The sequence below is a fragment of the Enhydra lutris genome, unplaced genomic scaffold, assembly GCF_002288905.1.
Source record: "Enhydra lutris kenyoni isolate GAN:26980312 unplaced genomic scaffold, ASM228890v2 scaffoldscaffold1, whole genome shotgun sequence".
NCBI classification, from domain to species: Eukaryota; Metazoa; Chordata; class Mammalia; order Carnivora; family Mustelidae; genus Enhydra; species Enhydra lutris.
In genome coordinates this window covers 66,044,060-66,068,960 of record NW_019154085.1, presented here as the reverse complement: position 1 = coordinate 66,068,960, position 24,901 = coordinate 66,044,060, and the positions used below count along the sequence as shown (strand labels likewise).

Genomic DNA, 24,901 nt, shown 5'->3' with positions numbered 1-24,901 from the left:
CCCCTGCGTATTTCCGCCTCGTTGGAGCAGGTCGTCTAATTTTTTAGTCTTCATTTAAATAGTCAATAAAGTTTTTTTTGAGACATTGAGAACAAACACTAAATACTAGTTGACTCACGCTTCACAAATTAATGGTTTATTTATTTTCAAAAATGAGTTTTGGTCACTCTTCAGCCTCGAGTTGCTAATTGTTAATCTAGGCACGTGAGCTGCTGAATGCTCAGCTGAAACTATCACGCTCAAAAGGCAGCACCGGTGTTAACAGAGCTGGTCTTACTTGCATCTTTAAAGTGGAAATTCATTTCCCAGAAGAGAAAAATTATGGATTATTTTAAGATAGAAGTTTCAAACCGGTGGTGTTAAATGTTACAGATACTGAAAAAAAAAACAAAACCTGTGCTTTCCCCTTCTGAGAATGTTTTAAAATCTGTCCATTGAAGGGGAGAGTTGATTAATTTTGGGGGTAATTTATCTAGAGAAAAGTCAGCAAGAGAAATGATTTCCCCTGACTCCAATTACTTTTTCTTCCTAAAAGGATGCACTTTGGGAAAATTTAGATAAATGAATCATTTTTTCTATGTTCCATCCTTTGTATTGCTGTGGCCTTAGAATGCTCACTGACAGCTCTGTGTCAGAGAGGATGAGGACACTATGGCGGCGCTCTGGCTTATACATACGTACTTACGGTTTTTTGGTTTTTTTTGGCAGAGGTGACCCTGTGGTTATAACATTGTTCCTAGATTTATTTGAGGCCTGGCACAAAAGGATGTAAACCAAGAAATAGGACATTTTAAAAATTTTGAGCAGGTTTTGCCCTCTCCCCTTCTGTTTCCATTTCCCTTATTGCTATTGCCCGCCCTTTCTTTCTTTCTTTCTTTCTTTTTCTTTAATGGAGCAAAACAATTGGAGCATGTGGTCAAATTTGAGAGTGGATGAAAGGGGCAGTAAGCTTACTCTTCCCAAAGAATTGGACATTAGTTAGAGGAATCACTGCTTGCCATCAAAATAGACAAACCACAACATTTCAGTGGCTTAAAGTAGCAGAGGTTGAATTTTTTTTCTTAAGATTGATGTATTTGAGAGAGACCATGAGGCAGAGAGGGGCAGAGGGACAGAGAAACCCCAGCAGACTCTGCACTCAGCACAGAGCCCACTGCAGGGCTAGATCCCATAACTCTGAGATCATGACCTGAGCTGAAACCAAGACTTGGATGCCCAACTGTCTGCACCAGCCAGGGGCCCCGGGAGCAGAGGTTGATGTAAAGTTTGATGAAGGTCAGGCAGTTCTCTGTCCTGTAAGTATGCACCTGCGACAGATAGTCTTCAAGGTTGCCAAGCAGGAGAAGAGAGAAATGAAGGAGGCACGCAGATTTGTATTTTCCCGGGCGTGGAAGTGATCGATCTTGCTTGTGCTTGTGGTCCTTTGGTTGGAACTGGTCACAAGGTCCCAATCTCACTGCAGGGAAGTGCATGGGTTTTTAATGAATACCAGTGGTTTTGCCACAATTTGCCCTTGTGTCACTAAGAATCCGTTTATACTTCTCTTCCCAGGCATAGAACACCCTGAACCTGTCCCCAAGGGACATGACTCATAGTCCCATTCAGTAACTGAAATCCAGAAGTCCTGGATGATAGGCTTCAGTCCTGCTGTCAGTTGCAGACAAGGTTCCTCTTGGTTTGAAGAAACATAAACTAATAAACAAGTTTTATTTATGCCACTCTGCCCCTAAGAGATAGTGGTGGATCAGGGGAAGCATAATAGAAATAGATTCCCATTGGGCAAGAAAGAATGAGAGACTCATGGCATTCACCAGCCTCTAGCAGTTCTGGAGGACCAGTGGGCTCGGCTGTTTCCTTTGAGACATAGCTTTCGAATCTGCTTTATATCTTTGTTTTTCTCACGCATCTTTGTCTCAACTGATAATCGGTTACATTCAGCCCATCTAGAAAAATAGATGGGCCATTATTTCATCCAACTCAGAGGTTTTACTGGTTATTTGTGTCTCAAAGCCTTCTAAACTTCAGAATCTCACTGTTCAGGATTTAAATGGAGTCAGCTTTTCCCACACATCAAATTGCTGGGCTTTATTTCATTTCTGCTTATAAATCAACCAGCTCTTCCCTGAACTTTTCTCTGATTGATACTCCCCTGCCAAACTCAGGTAATGGCAAGCAATGCACACTACTAGCATCCCGTTTTCTCATCTCTTTCCCTAGATCGACAGGTTCAACAAGCAGGTGATCTGCTTTCCAATTTTTCCAAAGTGACACTTTCACCAAAGGCTTTGCCTTTGCATCATATGAGTCTCCATCTTTCCTATCTCCAATATCTCTTTCCTCATTGCTTGCCTCCTGACCGTGAAGACAGTGTCCCATAATTTAGCTTTTTATTATGAAAGTACCTTACATTTTTACTATTCAGGGTATCTCATACCACCTCTGTACCCAACAAATTTGCAACTCTCAGGGGTGATACCTTATGAAGACTCACTTCTCACCCAAGTAAAGGCCAGTGCAGGCTGCCCAGCCCCTCCAACTTGTAGCTGGGCCACCTGAAACCCATGGCTTCCAAGGTTGCCAAAGCAGGAGACACAGGAGCTTTAACTGCTTCAGTCCGGAAGTGACACATATCACTTCCTACTCATAGCCCATTGGACAGAACTAGTCACATGGTCCCAACACAACTGCAAGGGAGACTGGGAAATGTAGGGAAGCACAGGCTTACCTGTGAGCAATAACTGTCTGCCGCACAGGGAAGCATCTTGTTCCACAGAAGAGAAAGTTTTGACTTTGACTTGAACTTTTGTTCTTAAATTACAGGTTTACCTTCGACCTCTAGACCTTGTACAGAAAATGAATTTAAGTGTAGCAATGGACATTGCATTTCACAGCATCTTGTATGCGACGATGTTGATGACTGTGGTGACCATTTTGATGAAACGGGTTGCAGTAAGTAAATATTGATGATTGCATTTCATTGTAATAACTTGGGTTTACCTAATGAGAGTGTGCAATAACATAAAGAACATGATAACCACATATTTCTCTTTATTTTGTCTTCTGAATTGCAACCAAGCCTGCAGCTATCTGTTATTGAGCACGTACTCTATACCAGACATTGTGCTAAACACTACAAGGATTATCTCATTTTATCCTTGTAACAACCCTATGAGCTGGGTATGTTCACCAATTTTAAAAAAATTTGTTTATTTATATGAGAGGGAGAGAGAATGGGGGTAGGGAGGGGCAGAGGGAGAGGAAGAGAGAAACCCTAGCAGACTCTGTGCTAGGTGCAGAGCCCGACGTGGGGCTCCATCTTACGACCCTGAGATCATGACCTGAGCTAAAACCAAGAGTTAGATGCTTAACCAGCTGTGCTAGCCAGGTGCCACTCAAGTATTTTTTTAATGAGGAAACTGGCTTGCAGGTATGAAAAACCTGCATGTCTTTTTGCCATCAAGAGGCTGAGGATTTAAACTCTGATCTACCTAACTCCAGAGCATCTCCTCCCTGTTAACTAGGTGCCTCCCAGCACCTTAAAGCTGTGTATTTTGTTTACTATGCTGCATATTTTTTTCACCTTAAGCCAAATGCAGTATCCTTTGGCACTAAGGGGAAAAGCTTCTAAGGGGAGTTGATAAAGATGGAGTTGTCTCAGGGGACCTTAGGAGGAACATTTATTTTTATTTTTAAAGTAGAGGGACTACTTTGTGTAGGAAAAAGATAAGGAACACAATCAAGGAGTGGTTCTAGTTCAGTATTGTGATGGAACTGTTGGAATGGCATGTTAATAATTCACACCTTTTTAGTCCTTTAGAGCTCTTATGAAATCCTTGCACATACATTATCTAATTTGTCACTCAGACAAACCCCACTGGGTTGCTACTATTATGTCTTATCTGTATAATAAATCTCAGAGAGCTTAAGAAGTTGCTTGAGGTCAGAGTGGCAGAGGCAGAATTTGAATAGTCCTGTGACTCCAGATGATGAGAGCTGGCCTCTAGTTTCCTTGACCACTACCTGTGCCCCATTGGGGCATCAACTGACCTCTCCTGGCCTCAGTTTCTTCATAGGAAAAAAAAAGTCCTTTAGACTCTAGGAGCCCATGACTTAGTCATCTTCGCTCCACATATTTTTTAACTTCTTGGGCTTTAGTGTTTTTTTTCCTGAGGCTTCCCAGTGACTTCTGGGCAACTTTTCTCCTGTGTGAGGTAAAAAGGAGGGTAAATAATTGATCATTAATGCATTGATTTGTCCTTTATTTCACACACTTGTCTAGTGGGGCTTAGAATTTTTGACATAGCAATGTGACTTGATTAAATATTTTAAAAAGCATGATCATGACAGGATTTGCAAAACTGGGTGTTAGATTTGAGTTCTAGTGCTGAGATGGATAAGTAAGCTGTTCCAAGAGTTTGGAGTATTTTCTAGTTGGGCTTGGGTTTTAGTTAGCCATTTAAAAAGCTTACAATTGACTACAGTCCTTTTAATTCAAATAACATTCAATTAAAAGCAGGACTTATTTAAAGAAATAAGTAGCATAGATATTAATTTAAGGTACAGAAATAGCGTTTGTTTTTAGGTATTAAATGAATATGTGATAGTGTATCAGTCTTAAACTGCTGTGGGTTGATAATCTGAGACATAGAATTCTTATTTAATAATACCAGTTCTTGGGGTACCTGGGTGGCTCAGTGGGTTAAGCCTCTGCCTTTCGCCCAGGTCATGATCTCAGGGTTCTGGGATCGAGTCCTGCATTGGGCTCTCTGCTTGGCAGGGAGCCTGCTCCCCCCCACCCCCGACCCGCATGCCTCTCTGCCTACCTCTCTGCCTACTTGTGATCTCTCTGTATGCCAAATAAATAAATAAAATCCTTTAAAAAAAAATAAAATAAGATACCAGTTCTTGGGTGCTACTAATCCCCTTGCCTTTCTTTTCTTTTCCCTTTCTTTTCTTTCTACTATTTAAACAGGATCTCTGATGTTCAATGCATATGTTTGCTTTTTAAAAAGTATTTTAAAATCAGAAAAAGAAAGATACTAATATTTTTAAAGTGTCATATGTTTGGGTTTGGATATGATCTGTTGTTTGTGGATTAAGATGGTGATTATTATTGAAATAATTTATAAGTTCCTCATATTTGAGGAAGAATCTTAGAGTGTTATATGGTTTCTGCTCTTGTTTGAAGGACTCTTGCTTCATGAGAGTGTAACTCACTCAGGGGGGCACTTGATCCAGAAATGTTTATTTCCTGGGATCTTTAGTCATGTTGTAGATTTTAGAGCTGGGAGAAGATTATAGAGTCTAATTATACACGTGAGACCCAAAGAGGTTATGTGACTGTCTAAAGGCTATTCAAGTTAATAAAACAGGTCATATTTATCAACATTATACAGGAGACATCACTACCAACCTTACAGAAATTTAAAAGATAATAAGGGAATAGTATGAGAAACTTTACATCAACAAATTAGACAAATGACCAAATTCTTAGAAAGCCAGAAAACAGTGAAACTGACTCTGGAAGTAATAAAAAATCTAGATAGATTTATTTAGCAATGTGTAGTTCTTAAGAGCTAAACTGAGGTTTTCATGTATATGGCTTTGAAGTTTGAGCTCCAAGGGCAGCATTCCATTGAATGCTCTTGTGCTTTATTTTGTGATTATTTTTCTTTTTTGAAACTCAATGTTTTTAGTCTATTCAAACCATATATACTTAAATAGTCATCATATCCTTAAAGAATCCTCATTTCCTACTGTAGGAGACAGATATAAATCTATTTTGCTTGGGAAGAAATGAGCAGGAGATACTAGAGTCTCATTAGCTAAAATATTCAGAAGCCTGTGACCAAGAGATATTTCATTTGAAATACAGATAAAGCTTAAATCCTTTATGGGGATAATCACCACCCTTCCCATGCCTTGGCCTCCATTATCACTCATTAGGTATGTTCATCTTTGTCTGCTTCCTTGTAAGATCTAGGTTTGAGGGTAGATGGAGACTCAGGATAGAAGAAACAAGCTTACAATAATAACAAAAATGAAAGCCAGATGGCTTTGACAGATATTGGCAGAGATAAGAACTCAGGGCAGTGATGAGCGGTGAAGTGTGAGGATGGAGTCTGAAATGTTAAAAGTCTGCCCTGGAGTATCTGGACCCCAGAAAAGCACAGATAACAAGAGTCATTCATATAAGCCCTATAAAAATGAACCATTGTTGAATTTTTTCTTTGTATTATGAAAGCTATAAAATCCAGAAAATATATTAGTGATCAAAAATATATTAATGATCGAAATATATTAATGATCAAAAGATGGAGTTGAGGGAAATTGGAAGGGGAGGTGAACCATGAGAGACTATGGACTCTGAAAAACAATCTGAGGGTTTTGAAGGGGGGGGTAGGAGGTTGGGGGAACCAGGTGGTGGGTATTAGCGAGGGCACGGATTGCATGGAGCACTGGGTGTTGTGCAAAAAACAATGAATTCTGTTATGCTGAAAAGAAATTTAAAAAAATTAAAAATCACTTGAATCCCATAACTAAAAGAGAACTAATCTTAAGTTTGGTGTACTTCATTGTCTTTTTTGCACATATATGTGCAAAAATCATTTCTTAATATTAAAAAATTTAAAGATATATTCTATATTTAGTATTACTATCTTTCCCTCCATTTTTGTTATAGATATTTTCCATGTCAGAGTATCATTTCAAATCATAACTCATTGATTGTAAGATGCATGTTTATTTTCACATTTAAACATCTCTGAACAAGAATAGTTCTTCAGTTGATAATATGCCGGAGTGTAAGTCCCAGAGTTTTTCTATTTTAGCATTATATAGGGCATCAATGGTGTCTTACTTGGGTTTGATAAAACACAGTAAACTGTAATTGTTCAAGTTGTTTTCAGAATTTTATCAACAATTTATAATCCTTAAACATAAATCATAGTACACATTTTTTATTCCTTTTGGAGGGAAAATGTATTAATGTGGAATAACTGTATAATAAAATGAGTATTTTTAAAGTCCTTGATTCATACACGTTGTTGCAAAATTCCTTTCCATGCGTGCCACTTTATGGTTCTTATAGCAGTTGGATGACTGATAACTATATGCATTTTACTGTGTCCTGGCCAACACTTGATATGTGTACACATATCTCAGTTGGTCTTCTTATAACATTATAATTTTCTCCTGTTTGTTATGTTGCTCTAAACTGTACCATTTTTCTTTATTACACACATAACAGGATATATATTACATATATCTTAATCCCTATTTCATATATATATGTGTGTGTGTATACACACACATATTTATACATATACATATATTTTATTTATATGTAGATATATGTATATATGTATGTGTGTGTGTGTATATATATATATATATATATATATATATATATATATAATATTTATGGAGCAGATGGTTACAATTATAATTGTACAGAGCCCCAGACTTCATAGTTCTGGACTCTGGAATTGCATGCTCTGGGAAGTCTGGCTGTGCTGAGTATAATGGGAAGACTGCCTCAAGGATCTAACATTATATACAATTATATAAATGACATTCACCCCATTACCAGATATCTGAATATACAGAAGCCTTCAATCTTCTACAAAGACTTACGGAAAGGATTATCTTGAGATGTCTTACAGTAGACTATAGGTAGATTATACCTTTCATTTGTAACGCTAAGATTGTTTCTCCAGATACAGGAAAAGAAAGATCGTGTGCGGAGAATCTATGTGAACAAAACTGTACACAGTTAAGTGAAGGAGGCTTTATCTGCTCCTGTAGACCCGGGTTCAAAGCCAGTATGTTGGATAGAAACTCCTGTGACGGTAAGTATATTTCTTCCAATTCCCATTAGGAGATGCTCATACGTCAGGTTCTCTACTCATTCCCTTTTATTAAACCACTGTTTAATTCCATTTATAGGGCTAAACTCTTAGTTCTAGTTCATTAAAATACTTAAGTGTACAAATAATTATGCTGTTAGAGGGTGATGATCAGTTCTGAATGAGAGTATAAGCTGTAATTCAAGATGTATATAACCTGTGATGACAAATGTAAAGATTTTGCTCGTTAATTTCTTGGGTCATGGAAAAGAAACAAAAAGCAATACTCAGGGATGCCAGTTACCTTTTTTCCATGCTCTCTTGCCAGTCCCTAGCAGATGGCTAGGCAGTAATGTCTGCGGAATTAAGATTCATAAAGTGTTAAGTGATGACTGCTTATTTTATTGTGTGGGAGATCAGACTTTTAAAAAATAAAGTTTACTTTCTTCATCAAAGTCCAATAGCACATATGTATTACACATCTACTTAGGCCAGACATAAGTGAGATCTAAGGTATGGAGTTGGAAGGTAGCTTATCAAGATGGTAAGGAATGAGTAGGATTTCATTATTTGAATTTGCTCTTTCTAACTAATGACGTGTCATGCTCAGATGACTGAGAGAGTTCTTTCAGATGCTGAAGCTTAAGAACTCAGTGAAGAAACCAAATGAACAAGTCCCTCTCCTGAAGCTAGTTAGGCCAAGGGAAGTGGTATACCAAACAACACCAACATCCAGCTGCTTTCCAAAAGTGAATGTTTTGCTTTGCTATTGCACAGAGTCACTCTGTTGTAGTTGAACCCTGTCTTCATTGCTTATTAGCTTTGGGACTTTGGGTTTAGGCATAGTCCATATTGCAGAGTCATTCTGGAGAATTAAATGAGGCACAAACATGAAAAGCATATGAAACAATGTCTGAAGCTTAGGAAGTGCTCCACAAATGATTGCATCATTGCCTGTCTTCATCTGCAGCCTTCTCCGGCTTCATTGCTTATGACTTTGGATTTAAATAGAAGCAGGGCCTCGAAGGAATGGTTGGGAGCAGATGTTGCATATTTGCTTTTATTTTATCTGCAGACATCAATGAATGTGAGCAATTTGGGGTTTGTCCCCAGAACTGCCAGAATACCAAAGGAAGTTATGAGTGTTCCTGTGCTGAAGGCTTTAGGTCTGTGAGTGACCAGTATGGAAAACGATGCGCAGCTGATGGTATGATGGGTTCATGTTGGGATCAATCAGTTGACTTTCAGAGAACTAAATGCTGATGAGTACAATAGACCAGAAAGTGAACTTCAGACTCCAGAAAGTCTTATTTTTAATTTACCAGCTACTTCTCTTCCAATGCCCATCCAGGCTCTTCTCTCTCCTCTTCTACCAGATTAAAACAATAACTGCAATACCACAACAGATACGCAGGAATTAAAATAGGAGTCAGTATTGTTTATTATTCTGGTCTTAGGCTCTTGTCTGCCTTGCTAAAACTTCAAAAAGTGAACAAGATGTCGCCTTCCAGAATATTCAGACAACAAAAGCTTGCCTAGAGGGTGGTGGTCAACAGAAGGAAATTAATGAAGCCCTCCAGCTCCCACTCCAAGATCAAGGTTTGAGGCCCTGTGATTCAGGATGGATCACAAAAAACAGTCACATTCAGTCAGGGCAAATCAAGGACATTCTGTTGATAAATCTTTTTTATTGTTCATGGGCTGCCGATCACAGATGGAGGGAGTCTGGCTCATTTATAACTTCAATCACTAGTTCTGCATTTTAGGTTAATGCTGGTATCTGAGAGTCAGGCCTGATAGAAGGTAGTAGTAAGTACTAGATAGAAATGACAAAAGAGAAAGACTACGTGGCAGAAGTATTATATAGTCCAAATTTCCAGAGGTCTGATCTAAATCAGAGTATCCCCGTCAAGGGGTATAGGTCTTTACGAGTCTTAGAGATTTGAAGTTTGTGCTAGAGTTTAAAGAACATGATATGGAAGATACGGAAATAACATTTTACTTTGCAAATTAAGGGTAAAATGGCTATCCAATTTCTTCATACAAATTGGGTTTTAAAGCATACATCTGACTAGCATTCTTAAATTGTTTTACCCCCCCAAACATTTTGACAGTGAATGAAAACTAGGGTAAAGGCATTTGAGCGATTGGTCTGATAATTAGGCAGCAAATTTAAAACGAGTTAACTAACTCCTTTTAACTGAGATGACTGAAATAAATGCTCATGGTCATATAAAACACAACACCAAGACAGAAGAAATATATAAAGTGAACTTTCAAAAGTTACTTAGATTCAATTGACATTATGCAAGTAAATTGAATTTTAAAATTATAGACTGTGCACCTCAGGATGAGTCAACATTGAAATAGCTACTTTGGGTGAGAACAAGAACAAGCTGTTTTTGTCATTAGCTGAGAGATAAATTGAGTCGTGGAGCTGATTACCTGCTAAAAGAATCATAAAATATATCAGTCAAGAGTAAGAAATGAGGACATTCTGGTAAACTTCTGGTATTACTATACATACTGTGTTTCTTCCATGAGATTGTCTGCAGTCTTGTCTGTTTTATTGTCAGTGAATAAGGGCAAAAAATCAGGGGAAAAGAGGACACTATCTGGGGGTCTCAGTCCTGTCTTGTTCTAAACCATTACCTACAGAGGACAAAGAATAAAGAAGTGATAACATCTCTAACAGAAATAACTAGCTTTCCACCTGAAAATGGAGACAAGAATGTCCAGTCACAGATTTTGCACCCCAGTTAGTAGTTGTTAGTTCTATTGATTAGCAGAGGTAGTCAGATTCCTATAAAAACTTGTGTTTTTTTAAAAGTGGGAGGATACTTACTATTTTATATCTGCTTCATTTTAAAAAAGAGTTCAGATAGAATTCAAAGAAATATAACAGCCCTTGTCTTTTTTTACAGGTAACCCTCCTTTGTTGCTACTGCCTGAAAACGTACGAATTCGCAAATACAATCTCTCATCTGAGAGGTTCTCAGATTATCTTGAAGGCGAGGAACGAATTCAGGCTCTTGATTATGATTGGGACCCCGAAGGCATAGGTCTCAGTGAGTATGAACTTTGGCAGCTACCATTGATATTAATTGAATTAATTGAATTATAAGGTGTTAAACTTAGGGGCATCTGTTTTTTAGTGAGTGAATTTTGTTGCATGAGTAGAGGATAGAGCTCCTCCTACCCAGGGTGCTCAGGATGCCTTAATTTGGCCATGTGTCCCAGTGAAACTTTCTCAACTTTCAACCAAACCTTCTCCCATCTCTGGGGACTATCCTTTTAGGACCACCTCATATCCCTTTGTTTAATATCTCTTTGTCTCTGCTCATGAAGGGATTGTTCTCCCCTATCCCTGTACCCTTCAAAATTTCTACTCAAACTTCAAAGACTCAGTTCAAATGTCCCCTCCTCTGATATCTTCTATAACCCTTCCTGGGCACAGTTCCATAATTGCTCACTGGGTGAGCCTGTAGGGTTTTATACGTGCTTTCACTAAAGCACATGTTACATTTAGTTATAGGCATCCACATAATTTTCTCCCTGTATCTTAACCATGAGCTCTTTGGAGATAGGATTGAATCTAATTCGACTCTGCAGGGCTGCCATCTGACCCAACATGTGACCCAGCATCTGACCCAACAGTGTATGTGCTAGTTGCTTGAGGACTTTATTTAGTTCAATGAATGAAAATATGAAAAATGTTTATTATTGAGTCTCTCATGGCTCTCTGGCGTGTGTGCGAGATGGTAATGGGGCAGGAATCAGAAAACTCATCTTCAATGCCTGTTTCCCTCACGTACTGAGCTTTATAACTAAATAATTGTAATGATTATAACAATTCTCTGGTTCTCCATTTCTTAACTGTAAAATAAGAACAGTAATCTTGTCTGCCTGCCTCCCTGGAGAGTTCTTTGAAGATCAAATGAGATAACAGGTGTGAAAATGTTTTGCAAACTATCAGTAACTATGCTATGTAAGATTTATTATGGCTGTGTTTTCACACTCATTTACACAATACAATAAACTTTTCAAGAATGGCAAACACCTGGGAAAGAATATCTTTCCTTAAAAAGTCTGCCTTAAAAGTTGCGGTCTTCCTACGCATTTTGAGATGCCTGGGGTCCACTGTCCTTTGGTCTATACACAAAATAGGACTTCTCATCTACATAGCTCCTTTACTGCAAGTTATTGACTAGCCTGCCCCTGGCTTATCTATACATTTCGTTTTGGAAACTAGAACTTGATCCTAATGAGAGTAAATATAGGCTCTTGGTTGAAATGTATTTTAGTAAGTTACCTTTGAAATAGAGACACCCAAGTCAGTATCAATAAGCTATCAGTTGAAGTATTTGTAGCTATTAGCTCAAGTATGATGTCCTGAGGTTTGATCAGATCAGTATAATTGAATTATTTGTCTTATAGGAACAATGAGGAAGTAGAGATGTCAGTAAATGAACAATAGTTGACCTGCTTAGACCCCAGTTTCCTCCCTTACCTGATGTCCTTAACATGAAACTCAACTGTGTGTCTTGCCTTGCAGGCGTCGTATATTATACTGTGCTAGGGCATGGCTCTGATTTTGGAGCTATCAAACGTGCCTACATCCCCAACTTTGAATCTGGTACTAATAATCTTGTGTCAAAAGTTAACCTGAACCTGAAATCTATAATGCAACCAGATGGATTAGCAGTGGACTGGGTTGGAAGGTAAGTTCTTGTCTCTTGTCTCTTGTCTCTTACATTATCCTGGCCAGACCCCCTACAGCTTGTCATGGCAATGAGTTAAGCTGGTCCAGATAAGGGTAGCCCTCAGCGCTGGTGCAACTGTGTGATGCCTGGGCTTGCCGTATCTAGCTCCCTCAGCCACCTCTGCTTATCCCAGGGTGTCAAATAAACATTATCATTTCCTATATTCTGTGGATGCCATGAAAAGGTTTGGGAGAGCACTAAGGTCAAGATCTCATATTATATCCAGGAGAGCGTTCTTGCCAACAGAGTTTTGGATTCCCAGATCAGAACTCTCAGTATGGCATTTTGTGAGGAAGTGGAACAGCCTCCAGTCCTACCAGCAAGGCAGTTGAGATGAAACATTTTTCTCTATGGTAGTTATTTTGAGGGACAGCAATCCACATCTTGTGTTTTCAGCAGGGCTGTTTTGTCTGAACAGATTGGAAATTTGACTTTTCTGTTTATGTTTGGTTTTGAGTTCATAGTGGTATCAGCTTTGTTCTGCTCTTTCAGATTTTCTAGAACTCCAGGGACCAGAGCCAAACATTTTGTGTGATCCCTAAATATGAACCTTAAGTAGGATACAGGAGATGTAAACTGATGTGGAAAAGTTCATAAGCTCCTTCTTCAAGAAAGAGCCTTGCATCAGGAGTGACATTTATGGGAAAGGGATTACATTAGGATCTGGCTCAAACATTCATTGAATTCCCCATGTCCTTGAAAATGAAGAAATAATGAAAATATGTTTGAGAGGAAAGGCTCAGGGGCTTGTTGCCCTCTGAGATAATGGAGAGTCATTTACAGCATGAATTAATTTTCACCTTTTAACAAACTTGTCTGGTGCTTCTGGAAGACTTGAGCGTCTCTGAAGAAGTTAATTAGGTCCCTGCTGTGCCCACAGGCTATCAGGGCACTCATTTCAGCATTTTCTGTCAGGAATCAAGGCCTTGGAGAGTCAGTAACTTGAAACTCTAGACTTTAGCACTTCCTTCTGAAAATCAACCAGGCAATTCATGTTTGAAGTTTCACTTCTTTCTTAGCCTTCATGAGCAAGTGCGTGAAGAAACTGATGGAAATCTTTCTGCTCGTATGGGACTGAGACCTGCAGGATAGTGGAACAGGGCGGGATGGCCTTGCTGAGTTTGTTATTTTGGAAAGGCTATTTCCACTCATTCTTGGAACTGATGCCGGACTGCTGTTGATGCCGGTGGCGCTCTTCGCTAAGCAGGCTCCCAGGGCAATCAGAATTGGCCAGCTCAGCAGTGCCTTATGACTTCCACCTGGCAGTGCATGTCTCGTAGCAATGTCAGATGTGAGTCCATCATCATCACCGACGCTGGCTGATTAGGCAGGAGTCCCCCTCCACTCCTTATGCTTCCACTTGTAACTTTCCAAAGACCCTTGGCGGAAGATACCGGGGCATTCCCCAGAGAAGAAAACTGCTCTGACCACTGGTTATCTAAGTAGTTGTCTTGTTGGCCCCAGCTTCCAAACTGGAGGCTCTCATCTTTAGACCTGTTCCCCAGAAGTGACCCATTGAGACTTTTTTAGATGTTTAACTTTGTTCCTTTAAATTCAGGCATATTTACTGGTCAGATGCCAAGACCAAACGGATCCAGGTGGCTAAACTTGATGGGAGGTACAGAAAGTGGCTGATTTCCACTGGACTGGATCAACCAGCTGCAGTGGTTGTGAATCCCAAACTAGGGTAAGTACTCGGTGGGGTCCTTCACGTTCTAGATGTTTTCCAGTGGATTGTCAAAAATTTATATCTCAATTATTTTTTTCCTAATTGGACTAAAATTGTCCTTGGACTATTTGGAGTGGCATCTATTACTAACTTAAAGAATTATAGTATTCCCTAAAGATCATTTAGAACCATCCAAGCCTCAGACTGATACTGCATACTGGTCACATTTTTTCCATAGCCCAGTTTGTCTAAAATCCACACATTTCTCAATAGAATTTAAGGGTTGGTCTCAGCCTGATGATTAGACTAGAGACTGCAAAGTGGTGGCTGGTAGCCTAAATACAGCCTACAGACAGATTGGACTTGAACAAAGCAGAGTTTTAGGGTTTTTAAAATTTAGTTATAAACATTAAAAAAAATGTTTAAGCTATGTTTTTGGCTTGAAAAATCAGAACAACTGATAACACTATGTAGGTAATGACTTCTTTACCTAGAGGGGCAGAGGGAGAGGTTTCATGCCCAGTGCAGAGCCTGATGCAGGGCTCAATCTCATAACCCTGAGATCATGATCTCAGCCAAAGTCTATAGGCGGACTCCTAACCGACTGAGCCACCCGGGTGCCCCAGTAGGGATGCCTTTCTTGCTGCAGTGTTGCCTGGAACTTCTAGACAGGGCTTTACTCTTACCATCACTTGATGTTTGTGACTGTGATGCACCACTCATTTATGTCTCCTGCCTGGTCCTTCCAGGTATTTGAAATAGTGCCATCCCTGGTCTGTGCAGTTCTATAATTATTAATTGGATGCAAAATAATACATTTTAAAATTGGTATCCTTATTTTATTCTCTGATACATCTCAAACACAGAGCAGTGCTGCTAACACAGAAGGCATTCAATAAATATTTTATGAAGAATGAACAGCTTTTGTGATTATACATTTTAAAGTGTCTGAATATATATACTCAAACAGGGCTGGGCAGTCTTTATGGAGGAAGTTTTCAAGAAGGATAGACCACAGATGCACTGGCTCCTCCTTTTCTCACCCTGTCTTCTAAAGTAAAGTGCAAAAACCGCATCACTTAGCACTCAGATCTCTATGACACACAGCAGATTTCCCTGCTGGAAGGTCATGCTCTGCTTCGGTGGAGAAGCCTCACTAGATGAAATACTAAAAAGAGAAAACCTTCTGTTACAGGCTTATGTACTGGACTGACTGGGGCAGAGAACCTAAAGTCGAGTCTGCCTGGATGGATGGACAACATCGGAAAACCCTGGTGCAGGAGGACCTTGGTTGGCCAACAGGCCTTGCTATTGATTATTTGAATGATGACCGGATCTACTGGAGTGACTTCAAGGAGAACAATATCGAAACTATAAAACATGATGGGACTGATAGGAGAATCGTTGCAAATGCAGGTTAGAAATGGGTTAGATTTTAATATGTTCTGTAATCAAGAAATATATTTCTAGTGTCTGCCCATTTTCTCCAGGAAGAACCTGATCTTAGGTTGATAGTTTCTTAGCTATCACTCCTTCCAATTCCCCAGCTGCTCATTTAAATGCAAATGAATCCATTAGCAATAATTAAGTTTTTTTTCCTTGTAACATAATTTTTAAAAGGTGCTCTTAGCAACAGATACTGGAATAACTGAATTTCCTGTTAAGTTGGCCTGATAGAGTGGCATTTCAGGTGTACCAGTGGAAACCCATGTCTAACCACTTCTAGACCCATTTGTTTTGATTATGCCCAGTTGCTTATTTTGTACAACTGGAAACATCTAGAAGGAGAGAAATATTTTGTTTTCTTCTCCAGATTTCTGCAGAATTGCAGTAATCCAGTACCTGTTAACTCTGTGTGATAAGCAGTGTCTTATGTTCAAAGGAGAAAAAAAAAAAAAAGAATCTCTGCCATCCAAATTGTTGTGCAAACATAAAATTAAATCAGCAACTTTAAAGTGGGCAGGTTCCCTGTAATTGCCATCAACCAGTAGGCGTTAATCTAGTTCAACATCTGTCATCTTGATCTCCCAACACTGCACACTTCTGTGGTCACAGTACAGAAAGTCTGCCTGAATGTTGTATTAGGGATTAATTCAAGCATAATGACATCTGATATAAAAGAGGGGTAGGGTATTTTCTATTCAATAACCTTGTTTTGCTTTGGCTTTCCTCTGTGGGTAAACAGCAATGAACCCATATAGTCTGGACATCTTTGAAGGCCAGTTTTACTGGATATCTAAGGATAAGGGAGAAGTGTGGAAGCAAGATAAATTTGGGCTAGATGAGAAAGAGAAAATGCTGATGGTGAACCCGTGGCTCACTCAAGTTCGAATCTTCCATCAACACAGATACGATCGGTCAGGTAACACCAACCTTGGAATAAGATGTTCCTTATTATCTGGAAACTTGATTTCAAATTAATGGCTATATTGTTGGAAAGTGGTAATGGATTATAATAGTCTGATCTCTTGGTACATGAAAGGGGTGTGTGTGTGTGTGTGTGTGTGTGTACCATTTTGACCAAAGAAAGATAAAATTGGAGGTCAGATACAATTATGTACATCACCAGCAGACATGAAGTAAAAATATTTCAGTCCTCATTGGAATTGCAGGTTTATACTTTTGGGTCACAGAATCCAGCAGGCATCAAAATCCTGCTCGGTGGGTGTCAGGTGGGTTACAACAGGTTTCCTGGAAATGGTCGGTGTTATACACCCTTACAATTCCAAGGCTAGGTGAGTCACATTATCCTGAGCTATGAGAGCCTAGTTTAAAATTGTCAGTCATATGCTATCCCATCCCGTCTTCCCCATTTTCTGAGTTGTGGTCCTGTTTCATCAGGTTAGCTGTGTTCTAATTCATCCCTTACCATTGAATGGAGTAAGGTAAAAGGGAAGGGAACTTCTTCTTCTTCTTATTATTATTTTTTAAAGATTTATTTATTTATTTATTTGAGAGAGAGGGTGGAGAGAGAGAGAGAGCAGGAGAGCAGGAGGGTCAGAGGGAGAATCAGAGACTCCCTGCTGAGCAGGGATCCCAACCTGGGACTTGATCCCAGGACTCTGGGGTCATGACCTGAGCTGAGGGCAGACATGAAACCGACTGAGCCACCCAGGTGCCCTGGAAGGGAAATTCTTGAAGAGAGGAAAGGAAATCAACTTTTATTAAGCTCTGTAAGTCAGATTCTCTCTTCAAGTGTTAATTCTGACAGATGGTTACCTCAGTTAATCTCCAAAACTGTATAAAGAAGTTTTATGTTCCTCTCACTTATAAGGAACTCCGCTGATACAGTAGCCCTTATGTCTTCCATGTGGCTGGGGCTCTCATCCTGGGCAGCTTTGAAGACAGGAGGGGAGAGCACAGTACACATGGTGAGCCCTCTCTCTGGCCTTTGTAGAGAAGGCTACCTAGGAGTTAGAGGAAAATCCAGAGTCAGCTGGGCCGCCTTAAGAGAGGGCTGATGACTGTGTAGGCCGGGGACCTAGCCCAGCTGTGTCAGATTAGCATTTACTCGGCACAAGTAGTTCTCACATTTGAGCATGTATCAGAGTCATCTAGAGAGCTTGTTGGTCCCCACCTGAGGGGTTTCTGATTTAATGGACCGGAGGTGGCCTAAAAATGTCCATTTCAAATAAGTTCTCAACTGATGCTGGTGTTGCTGGTAAAGGAACCACATTTGAAAAGTCCTGTTCCAGGCCCTACACAAGAATGGGCCATGGACGAGTTGCACTGGTATCTTAGGGGAGTTGGTGAGAAATGCAAGACTGTCAGGCCTCACCCAACCTTTTGGAGTCCGATTTCCTAGGTGATTTGTATTACATTCAAGTTGTAAAAGTTCTGCTCTAGAGAGCTGAAGAAATGGGCAGATTTTGTGTGAGTCTTTGGGAAATGGTTTACAATTTTATAGCCATGCCTTGTGTGTGATTCCACATCGAATGACAATGAATCAGGACCACAGAATATTAGTCTGTGAAGGAATTTAGAGATCATCTATATCTTGGAGACATAATAATAGGCTAGGATAGAGTTCAGAGGACTCCAGAATTACTTGGTAAGCTTTTAATGGTAACACTTGTGTTGTATCCTAGCCCAATTAAAATCTGAATTTCTGTGACTGCCATCAATAGTGGTGAAATAGCTCCCAGGTGATTCTGATAATCACACCCTTAAGTTCCCTTGTCTTGCAAGTAGGAGAACCAAAGAAGTCCAGAAGAAAGTCCTCCTATGAGGGTGGGGTAGAAATCATATCTAACATTTGATCTGGATACATTATGATCTATGGTAATGAGAAATCTTGACATAATAATAGGGTCTTACTGGTCTTTTGAACTATCTCAGATTGCTTTGCATTGACTAGTTTTTGAGGTCATGCAGTGCACTAGACACCTACTTCCACACCTGCCAGGGCAAGGGCAGAGCTAGGTAATGCCAGGAGAACATATGAGCCGTACAGGAGTAGGATGGAAGGGCCACAACTCAGTTGATGAGCATATCCTTGGTTGGCGTTCTCATTTCCTCCTCGGACCCTAACCGCTGTTTTCATGTGCTTTCCAGTGCCCAACCGCTGTAAAAATGTCTGCAGTCACCTCTGCCTCCTGAGACCTGGAGGGTATAGCTGTGCCTGCCCCCAAGGGTCCGCCTTCATCGCGGGGAGCAGCACTGATTGTAACGCAGGTGAGGCCACTGCCTGGGCAGCTACGGTGGGGGCTTGGGAACACTCCTCTGCTTTCCTCCGTAGGTTCCCTGCCCGTGTTTCACCTTCTGCAGGAATCTGAAAAATCCCTGTGCTGGGTCCTTTGCAGGATAGAGTAGGGGTGGCTTGAAGGAGGGAGGAGATCAGGGAAGAGCTGAGTGGGACTTAGGGAGCCCAGCAGAACTGGTGTTCCAATGATTGCTGAGAGTTATTTGCAAGGATCTGAATAGGTCCAGCACCCCCATATCTACAGTCGTGTTGTTTTATAGGTATTTGGAAGAGTGGGTTTTCTATAAGGCTTCCACCTCCTTTCTCTACCCCATACCAGATGTCAGTTGCTCTGGAATCCATTCAGCCTTAACTGGAGTTCAAGTGGGGAACTAGGTTTCTGTGGTGGGGAGGCCTCACCCAGTACAGATGGGCGGGCAAGAAGAGGGTCACTGTTTTCCTTGCATGCTCATTCCAGAGTTTTGATAAGTGGAAAAGGGCCACATTTTAAAAGGCACTGTACACTCTTGGGAGACGGAAGCCAGAATAAGGATGCAGTGGTTTTTTTCTCATCTGAAATACTGCGGGTGACCTGTGCCTGGCAAGATTTTTCTTCAATAACTCTGAAATTAAGCAGCGTATCAACTATGGATGTCCACTAGTGATCCTAACTAGTGTCCAGTTCTTAATACACACATTTAAAAAATCATCCTGCAGTTCACCAGTGGCCCATTTTGTGGCTCACGACCTTGTTTTTATGTTTTAGTGACCATTTTATGGTTCCCATCCCTCAGTTTTAGCTGATGGGGAGATGCTTAACCACCTTTTGCCACCAGGGGGAGCAAGTGGTCAAACAATGCACCACCTTTTGGCTCTTCCCAATCAGGCTGAAATGTTGGCAGGTTTAGAGAATGAACTCAGGGAGAGAAAACTGCTTCCCCCGGTTCCCTTCCCGAATCCCCACCCTCCCTGAATCCCCACTCTCATCCCAAGGCTACTGGAGAAATATTGGCAAGCTTACAATATTTAGCAATATTTTGAACCAAACGATTTCAGGCTTTTGACATTTGTTCTCTGCGGTAGATGGATGGTTCTGACATTTATTGCGATTTCACACTCGGGAGTGGTGTTGTCCAAATTGTCACCCCGTCGACTACTTTCCTCATTTACATTTTTTGCCAAGTGCATTATAGTAAGATTCTTGGTTAAAAGAACTTAACCAAAGCAAGCACGCTAATGGCAGTAGTTATTCCATATAGGGTCTTGGTTTGGTATATTAATTAGTTAATTTGATAAGTATTTTGAGTGCCTACTACATGCTAGGCATTAGTGCTGGAGGTAATGGAAGTGAAAAAATAGAATGTTTGCTCTTGTTGGGTTTATATTCTAGTAGGACAGTAAATAGAGACCCACCCACCCCTAATATATAATGTCAGGTCATAAAAGCAAAAGGAGAAAACCAAAGCAAGGTAAGAGGGATGAGGATGGGGTTGGGTTGCCTTAGCTAGAGTTCCAAGAAGGCCTCTCTGATAAAGCGAATTTTGAGTAGAGTTTCAGATTGAGGGACTGAGCCAGGAGGGCATCTGAACTCCTTAAGTAAGGGCACAAGTAGTAAATACTCACTGAGCATCTTCTAAGTATGAGACATGGGAACACTAACAAGCCCATCAGGCACATCGGGGAGTAGATGGGGGGAACACTAACAAGCCCATCAGGCACATCCGGGGAGTAGATGGGGGCTGAGCTGGAACAGGGTCCCAGAGTGAGGGCAGTTTTGGAGGACTTAAAAAAATAAGACAGCTCTGACTAGCTGTCTGATATCAGACATCTGTGCCCCTGCATTGTGTGTCTGTCAGTTGCTCGATGGGTCCCTGATGCTTTGGAGCCTTCAGTTCAAGTCCAGGTGTCCCCAGACTGAGCTCTTGTATTTAACAGGGCTTGCGGAGGAGAATTCTGAAAACTTCCAATGAGAATGTGAATGTCTTAAGAGATCCCTTTAACATAAGCTTCTTTTAAACATTAATGTATGTTCGGGAGTATAGTGTCTCTCCACTGTTTGGAGGGGAAATGCTATAAATTGCCTCTTTCCTTCCACCAAATGTGCATTCCTTTCAAAAACCTTATTATTAAGGGAATTTATCTGACTCCAGGGGAAGGTAACGTTCGGAGAGGGAGGCCAAGTAGCTGCCCTGCCCCACCCACTCCCCACCCCAACCCTGGGCCTGAACAGATCTGCATGGTTTGGGTGCTCTGCCGGGTGTGGCTGACTAACACATGCATGGCTTTCCCTTTCTGCAGCCATTGAAAGTCCTATCACCATGCCCCCCCCATGCCGGTGTATGTATGGAGGAAGTTGCTATTTTGATGAGAACGACCTCCCCAAATGCAAGTAAGTCTGAATCTTGAGGTCCGAGCTGTAGGCCTTGTGTCTCCTGGAGGAATTTTAGACCAAGTGGCCAGAAAAACAAGTACAGGAACCTTGCCACTTCACTAATTTTCTCGTCTCTGCCAGCTTGCCCTCCCTTGGGAGAGTCCACAGAGAGCTAAGGCAGTGTTTCTCCAACTGTATACTGTTCATAAGAATCTTCTGGATCAAATGCCTACCTCCTTCACAGGGATTCTGCATTTCCCATCCCCCCTCCCCAGGAGATGCCACAGGAGTGTGGGCTAGCTCTAACAAGGGCTTAGAGAAGTGACAGCCCCATTTTTTCCCTACTCATCTGGAGGTGGTAATGACATTAGGATTGTGGGAGACCAGGTGTCAGCAGTGGTGCTCCAGCCCAAGCCCTCGTGATGAGCAGAGACCGGGCCAGAGACATGGAAAAAAGAGAATTATGGAGAAAGCTCTAACACGGAGCAAGAAAAATGGAGGTCTCTGAAAGTACTTAATGAATACATGTCAGAGGAAAGAACACAATCGTGGTTTTCAGTTTTCTCTTGAAGGAAGAATTCCGTAGGGTAAAGGTAACACCATGAGGTTTATTTGATGTCAGGGTCACAACACCAAAAGTGAATTTCAAAGTCGGATTGCCGTTCATTCTGCTCATCACCCACTGGCAGAGCACAGGAAAGTCGTGCAGGACACATTGACAGTTCTGCACGTAATTTGCTCCGTCCACCCCCTCTCTACCCGAAGATGGGCTTGTAAAGAGCTATGGAAGCCTAGGAAGGCCACAGCTTGTGAGCCATTCTTCTTTAACTTCCAGGTGTCCCAGCGGCTACATGGGAAAACACTGTGAAATAGGGCTTTCCAAAGGCGTCCCTCCAGGAACAAGTAAGTTCTAAGAACACGAGCAGCCTGGAAAGGCCGCACTGCTCCTAAGTTCTGAATGCTGTCTAGATTCTGTTTAACTCCATCTTGGGAAAATGAGTGGTTCTACCCCCTGCTTCCACCATGAAGTCTTCCAGTGCCTTTCCCTTTCCATCTGCTGATACGGTCCCTTCTCCCCTCTTTGACGGCAGCAGTGGCTGTGCTCTTGACCATCATCCTGATCATCATCATCGCCGCTTTGGCGGCATTAGGATTTTTCCACTACCGGAGAACGGGCTCCCTTTTGCCTTCTCTGCCCAAGCTACCAAGGTCAGTTTCAGTATGGGGAATATTGATGTTAGAGGCCTGGGTGATGGGACCGTGTGAATAAGTTAGGTGTTTTAATTATATATATTTTTAAGCACAGTGTGCAGCTTGCTTTTTCTGCAGAAACAAAAAGTGAACTTAAAGCCATCATTTCAGATGACAACTTCTGAATCAAGTGCTTCTTTGGAAGCCCGGGTGCAGATCCTATTTTATAGTTTAAATAGTTGTGCCCACTGGCGGGCGTTCGGGTCAGACTGGAACTCTCTCCGTGGGATGGACCAGGCTTTATTCCTGCAAGTGCCCGATTGGCTCTCTCTCAGATCTCCACCATTCGGGAATGTGCTTTAACACTTGCATGTAGCTGAGGCAACGTCTTACCATATTTGAGATGCAAATTCATAGTGGGAATCGAGCCCTTCATTTAAGGAAGAGTTTGCAATATGGAGAAGAGGGCACTGTTGCCAAAGGTTGTTTAAAAAATTGCACATTGTTTCAATTACTTCTTTTCAGCTTAAGCAGTCTAGTAAAGTCCTCTGAAAATGGAAATGGGGTGACCTTCAGATCGGGAGCAGATGTTAACATGGATATCGGAGTATCTGGTTTTGGGCTCGAGTCTGCTATTGACCGCTCGATGGTGATGGTGAGTGTGGTGGCAAGTGACAGTTTGTGAAGTGAAGGTTTTCATTTTTACTGTTTTTTTTTTTTTAAATAAAAGAAACACTTTTATAGAGAATAAAATTAACCTAGTAAAAAAAAGATGAAGCAGTGTGCCTCTCAAAATAGTCTTTACAAAATTGGAAACATTGTTTGTTGCAGAAAGTTCTCTAAAAATACTAGTAATTAAATTGAACTCTACCCCTGCTCTAAGTCATAGTTGAATCCTGAACAGTGTTGAGTTTAATGGGAATCTTAAGCAGTCTTGTGTCTTTTGGGAGGGGGAGAAAGAGAGCATGGTGTTGTTTTTATTTGGTGACTCCTTGTATGTGAAAGGAAGGAGTAGGAAAATACGTCTCCTAGTCTCATATATTTTCCCACCAGTGTAAAATATTGACAGAGCAAGCAGTGATTTTTAGAGTCAGTGGTTGGTTCAAATCGTAATTCTGCCACCTTCTAAGGATGTTACAGTAGGCACGAACTTGATCACTCTGACCCTCACTGTCCTCATCTGTGAAATGGGTACAATAATACCTCTTGTGAGGATCAAATGGCTAGTTTATGAGTGGACTAGTACAGTCTTTATAATCAGTACTGGAAAATCATTTTCAGTATTTTGCCTTTCCCCAAAATCTTTTGTGTTTGCCCTTGCATAAAAGTACAGAGTGATCCATTCTTTCCTTTTTCTCATCTCCCTCTTCTCCTCTTAGCTCTTCTTCCATCACCCACTCTTTTCTCTGTTGTACAAACCCAATCCCTAAGTGAGTTATTTATATTAAGGAGCCAAAGACAATGTGGATATAGGGGGAATGTTTGTTTTCTTGATCTGATAAATGAGTGCATTTGTTAACTTTGTGTAATGGTTTGCCATATGGAAGCCTTATGTCTCCTGCCCCCCTCCATTTTTTGGGTGGGGGTAAGTTCTTTTTGGGTATATTTGGCATAGTACCTGATATTTCTTGAGGTATGAGGAGGGCACCTTCCTTTGTGTGTAAACCATATATATATATATATATATATATATATATATATATATATTTATTGTTTTTTTTTTTTTTTTTTTTTCATCAGAGTGAAAACTTTGCCATGGAGATGGGGAAGCAGCCCATAATATTTGAAAACCCAATGTATGCATCCAGGGACAGTGATGTCAAAGTGGTTCAGCCAACGCAGGTGAGAAATCAGCCCTTTCTTTGAGGTGCTGCTCCTGTTGAATCTTGTTCTGTTGAATAATACCCTGTTAGGGTTCTCCCAGCTTACCTTCGAATGGAAGGAAACAGTGTTCATTCTTCTGCTTGACTATATGCAGTCACAGGACTGACCCAAGGATATGACACCAATTTGTGAATAGTTGCTGGGGTTTAGCGGCCCTTCTTGGGGTGCTGACCAAGAGCCTTTTCATTCTAAGTGGTCAGGGCAAGAATTAGGAATCCATTCAGGGGCTTGGCAAGCAGTGCCAGGCACACACAGGCTCTCTGTAAGTATTCGTGAAATGGATAAGTGAATGATTATCAGGTCATTATGTAGAGATTTTGGGGACTGGATATACTCTCTGGGTTCTTACTGATAGCACAATGTTGTTATTTGAGGTGACCTCCCTATACCTGCCTTCCCCATACTTCTCTGAAAAGTACAAAAGTCTCCAGAATAGATAGGGAGCTCTCTCAATTTCCTGTGATGCAGCCCCATTACTCACTCCTCTTTAAGAGG

The 24,901-nt window shown here is 40.9% G+C and overlaps 1 protein-coding gene across 1 annotated transcript in view; it reads left to right on the top strand.

The window, feature by feature from the left end:
• Window positions 1-24,901, top strand: part of LOC111141989 (LDL receptor related protein 2) — a 202,141-nt gene that overhangs the window by 172,124 nt on the left and 5,116 nt on the right. The window contains exons 64-77 of the mRNA XM_022494900.1: window positions 2,821-2,949; window positions 7,719-7,850; window positions 8,923-9,054; window positions 10,772-10,915; window positions 12,403-12,568; window positions 14,169-14,297; window positions 15,475-15,695; window positions 16,465-16,641; window positions 18,834-18,953; window positions 21,259-21,349; window positions 22,167-22,234; window positions 22,423-22,540; window positions 23,048-23,177; window positions 24,263-24,364. Coding sequence (XP_022350608.1) covers window positions 2,821-2,949; window positions 7,719-7,850; window positions 8,923-9,054; window positions 10,772-10,915; window positions 12,403-12,568; window positions 14,169-14,297; window positions 15,475-15,695; window positions 16,465-16,641; window positions 18,834-18,953; window positions 21,259-21,349; window positions 22,167-22,234; window positions 22,423-22,540; window positions 23,048-23,177; window positions 24,263-24,364 — 1,859 coding nt within the window. The remainder of the gene's footprint in view (window positions 1-2,820; window positions 2,950-7,718; window positions 7,851-8,922; window positions 9,055-10,771; window positions 10,916-12,402; window positions 12,569-14,168; window positions 14,298-15,474; window positions 15,696-16,464; window positions 16,642-18,833; window positions 18,954-21,258; window positions 21,350-22,166; window positions 22,235-22,422; window positions 22,541-23,047; window positions 23,178-24,262; window positions 24,365-24,901) is intronic.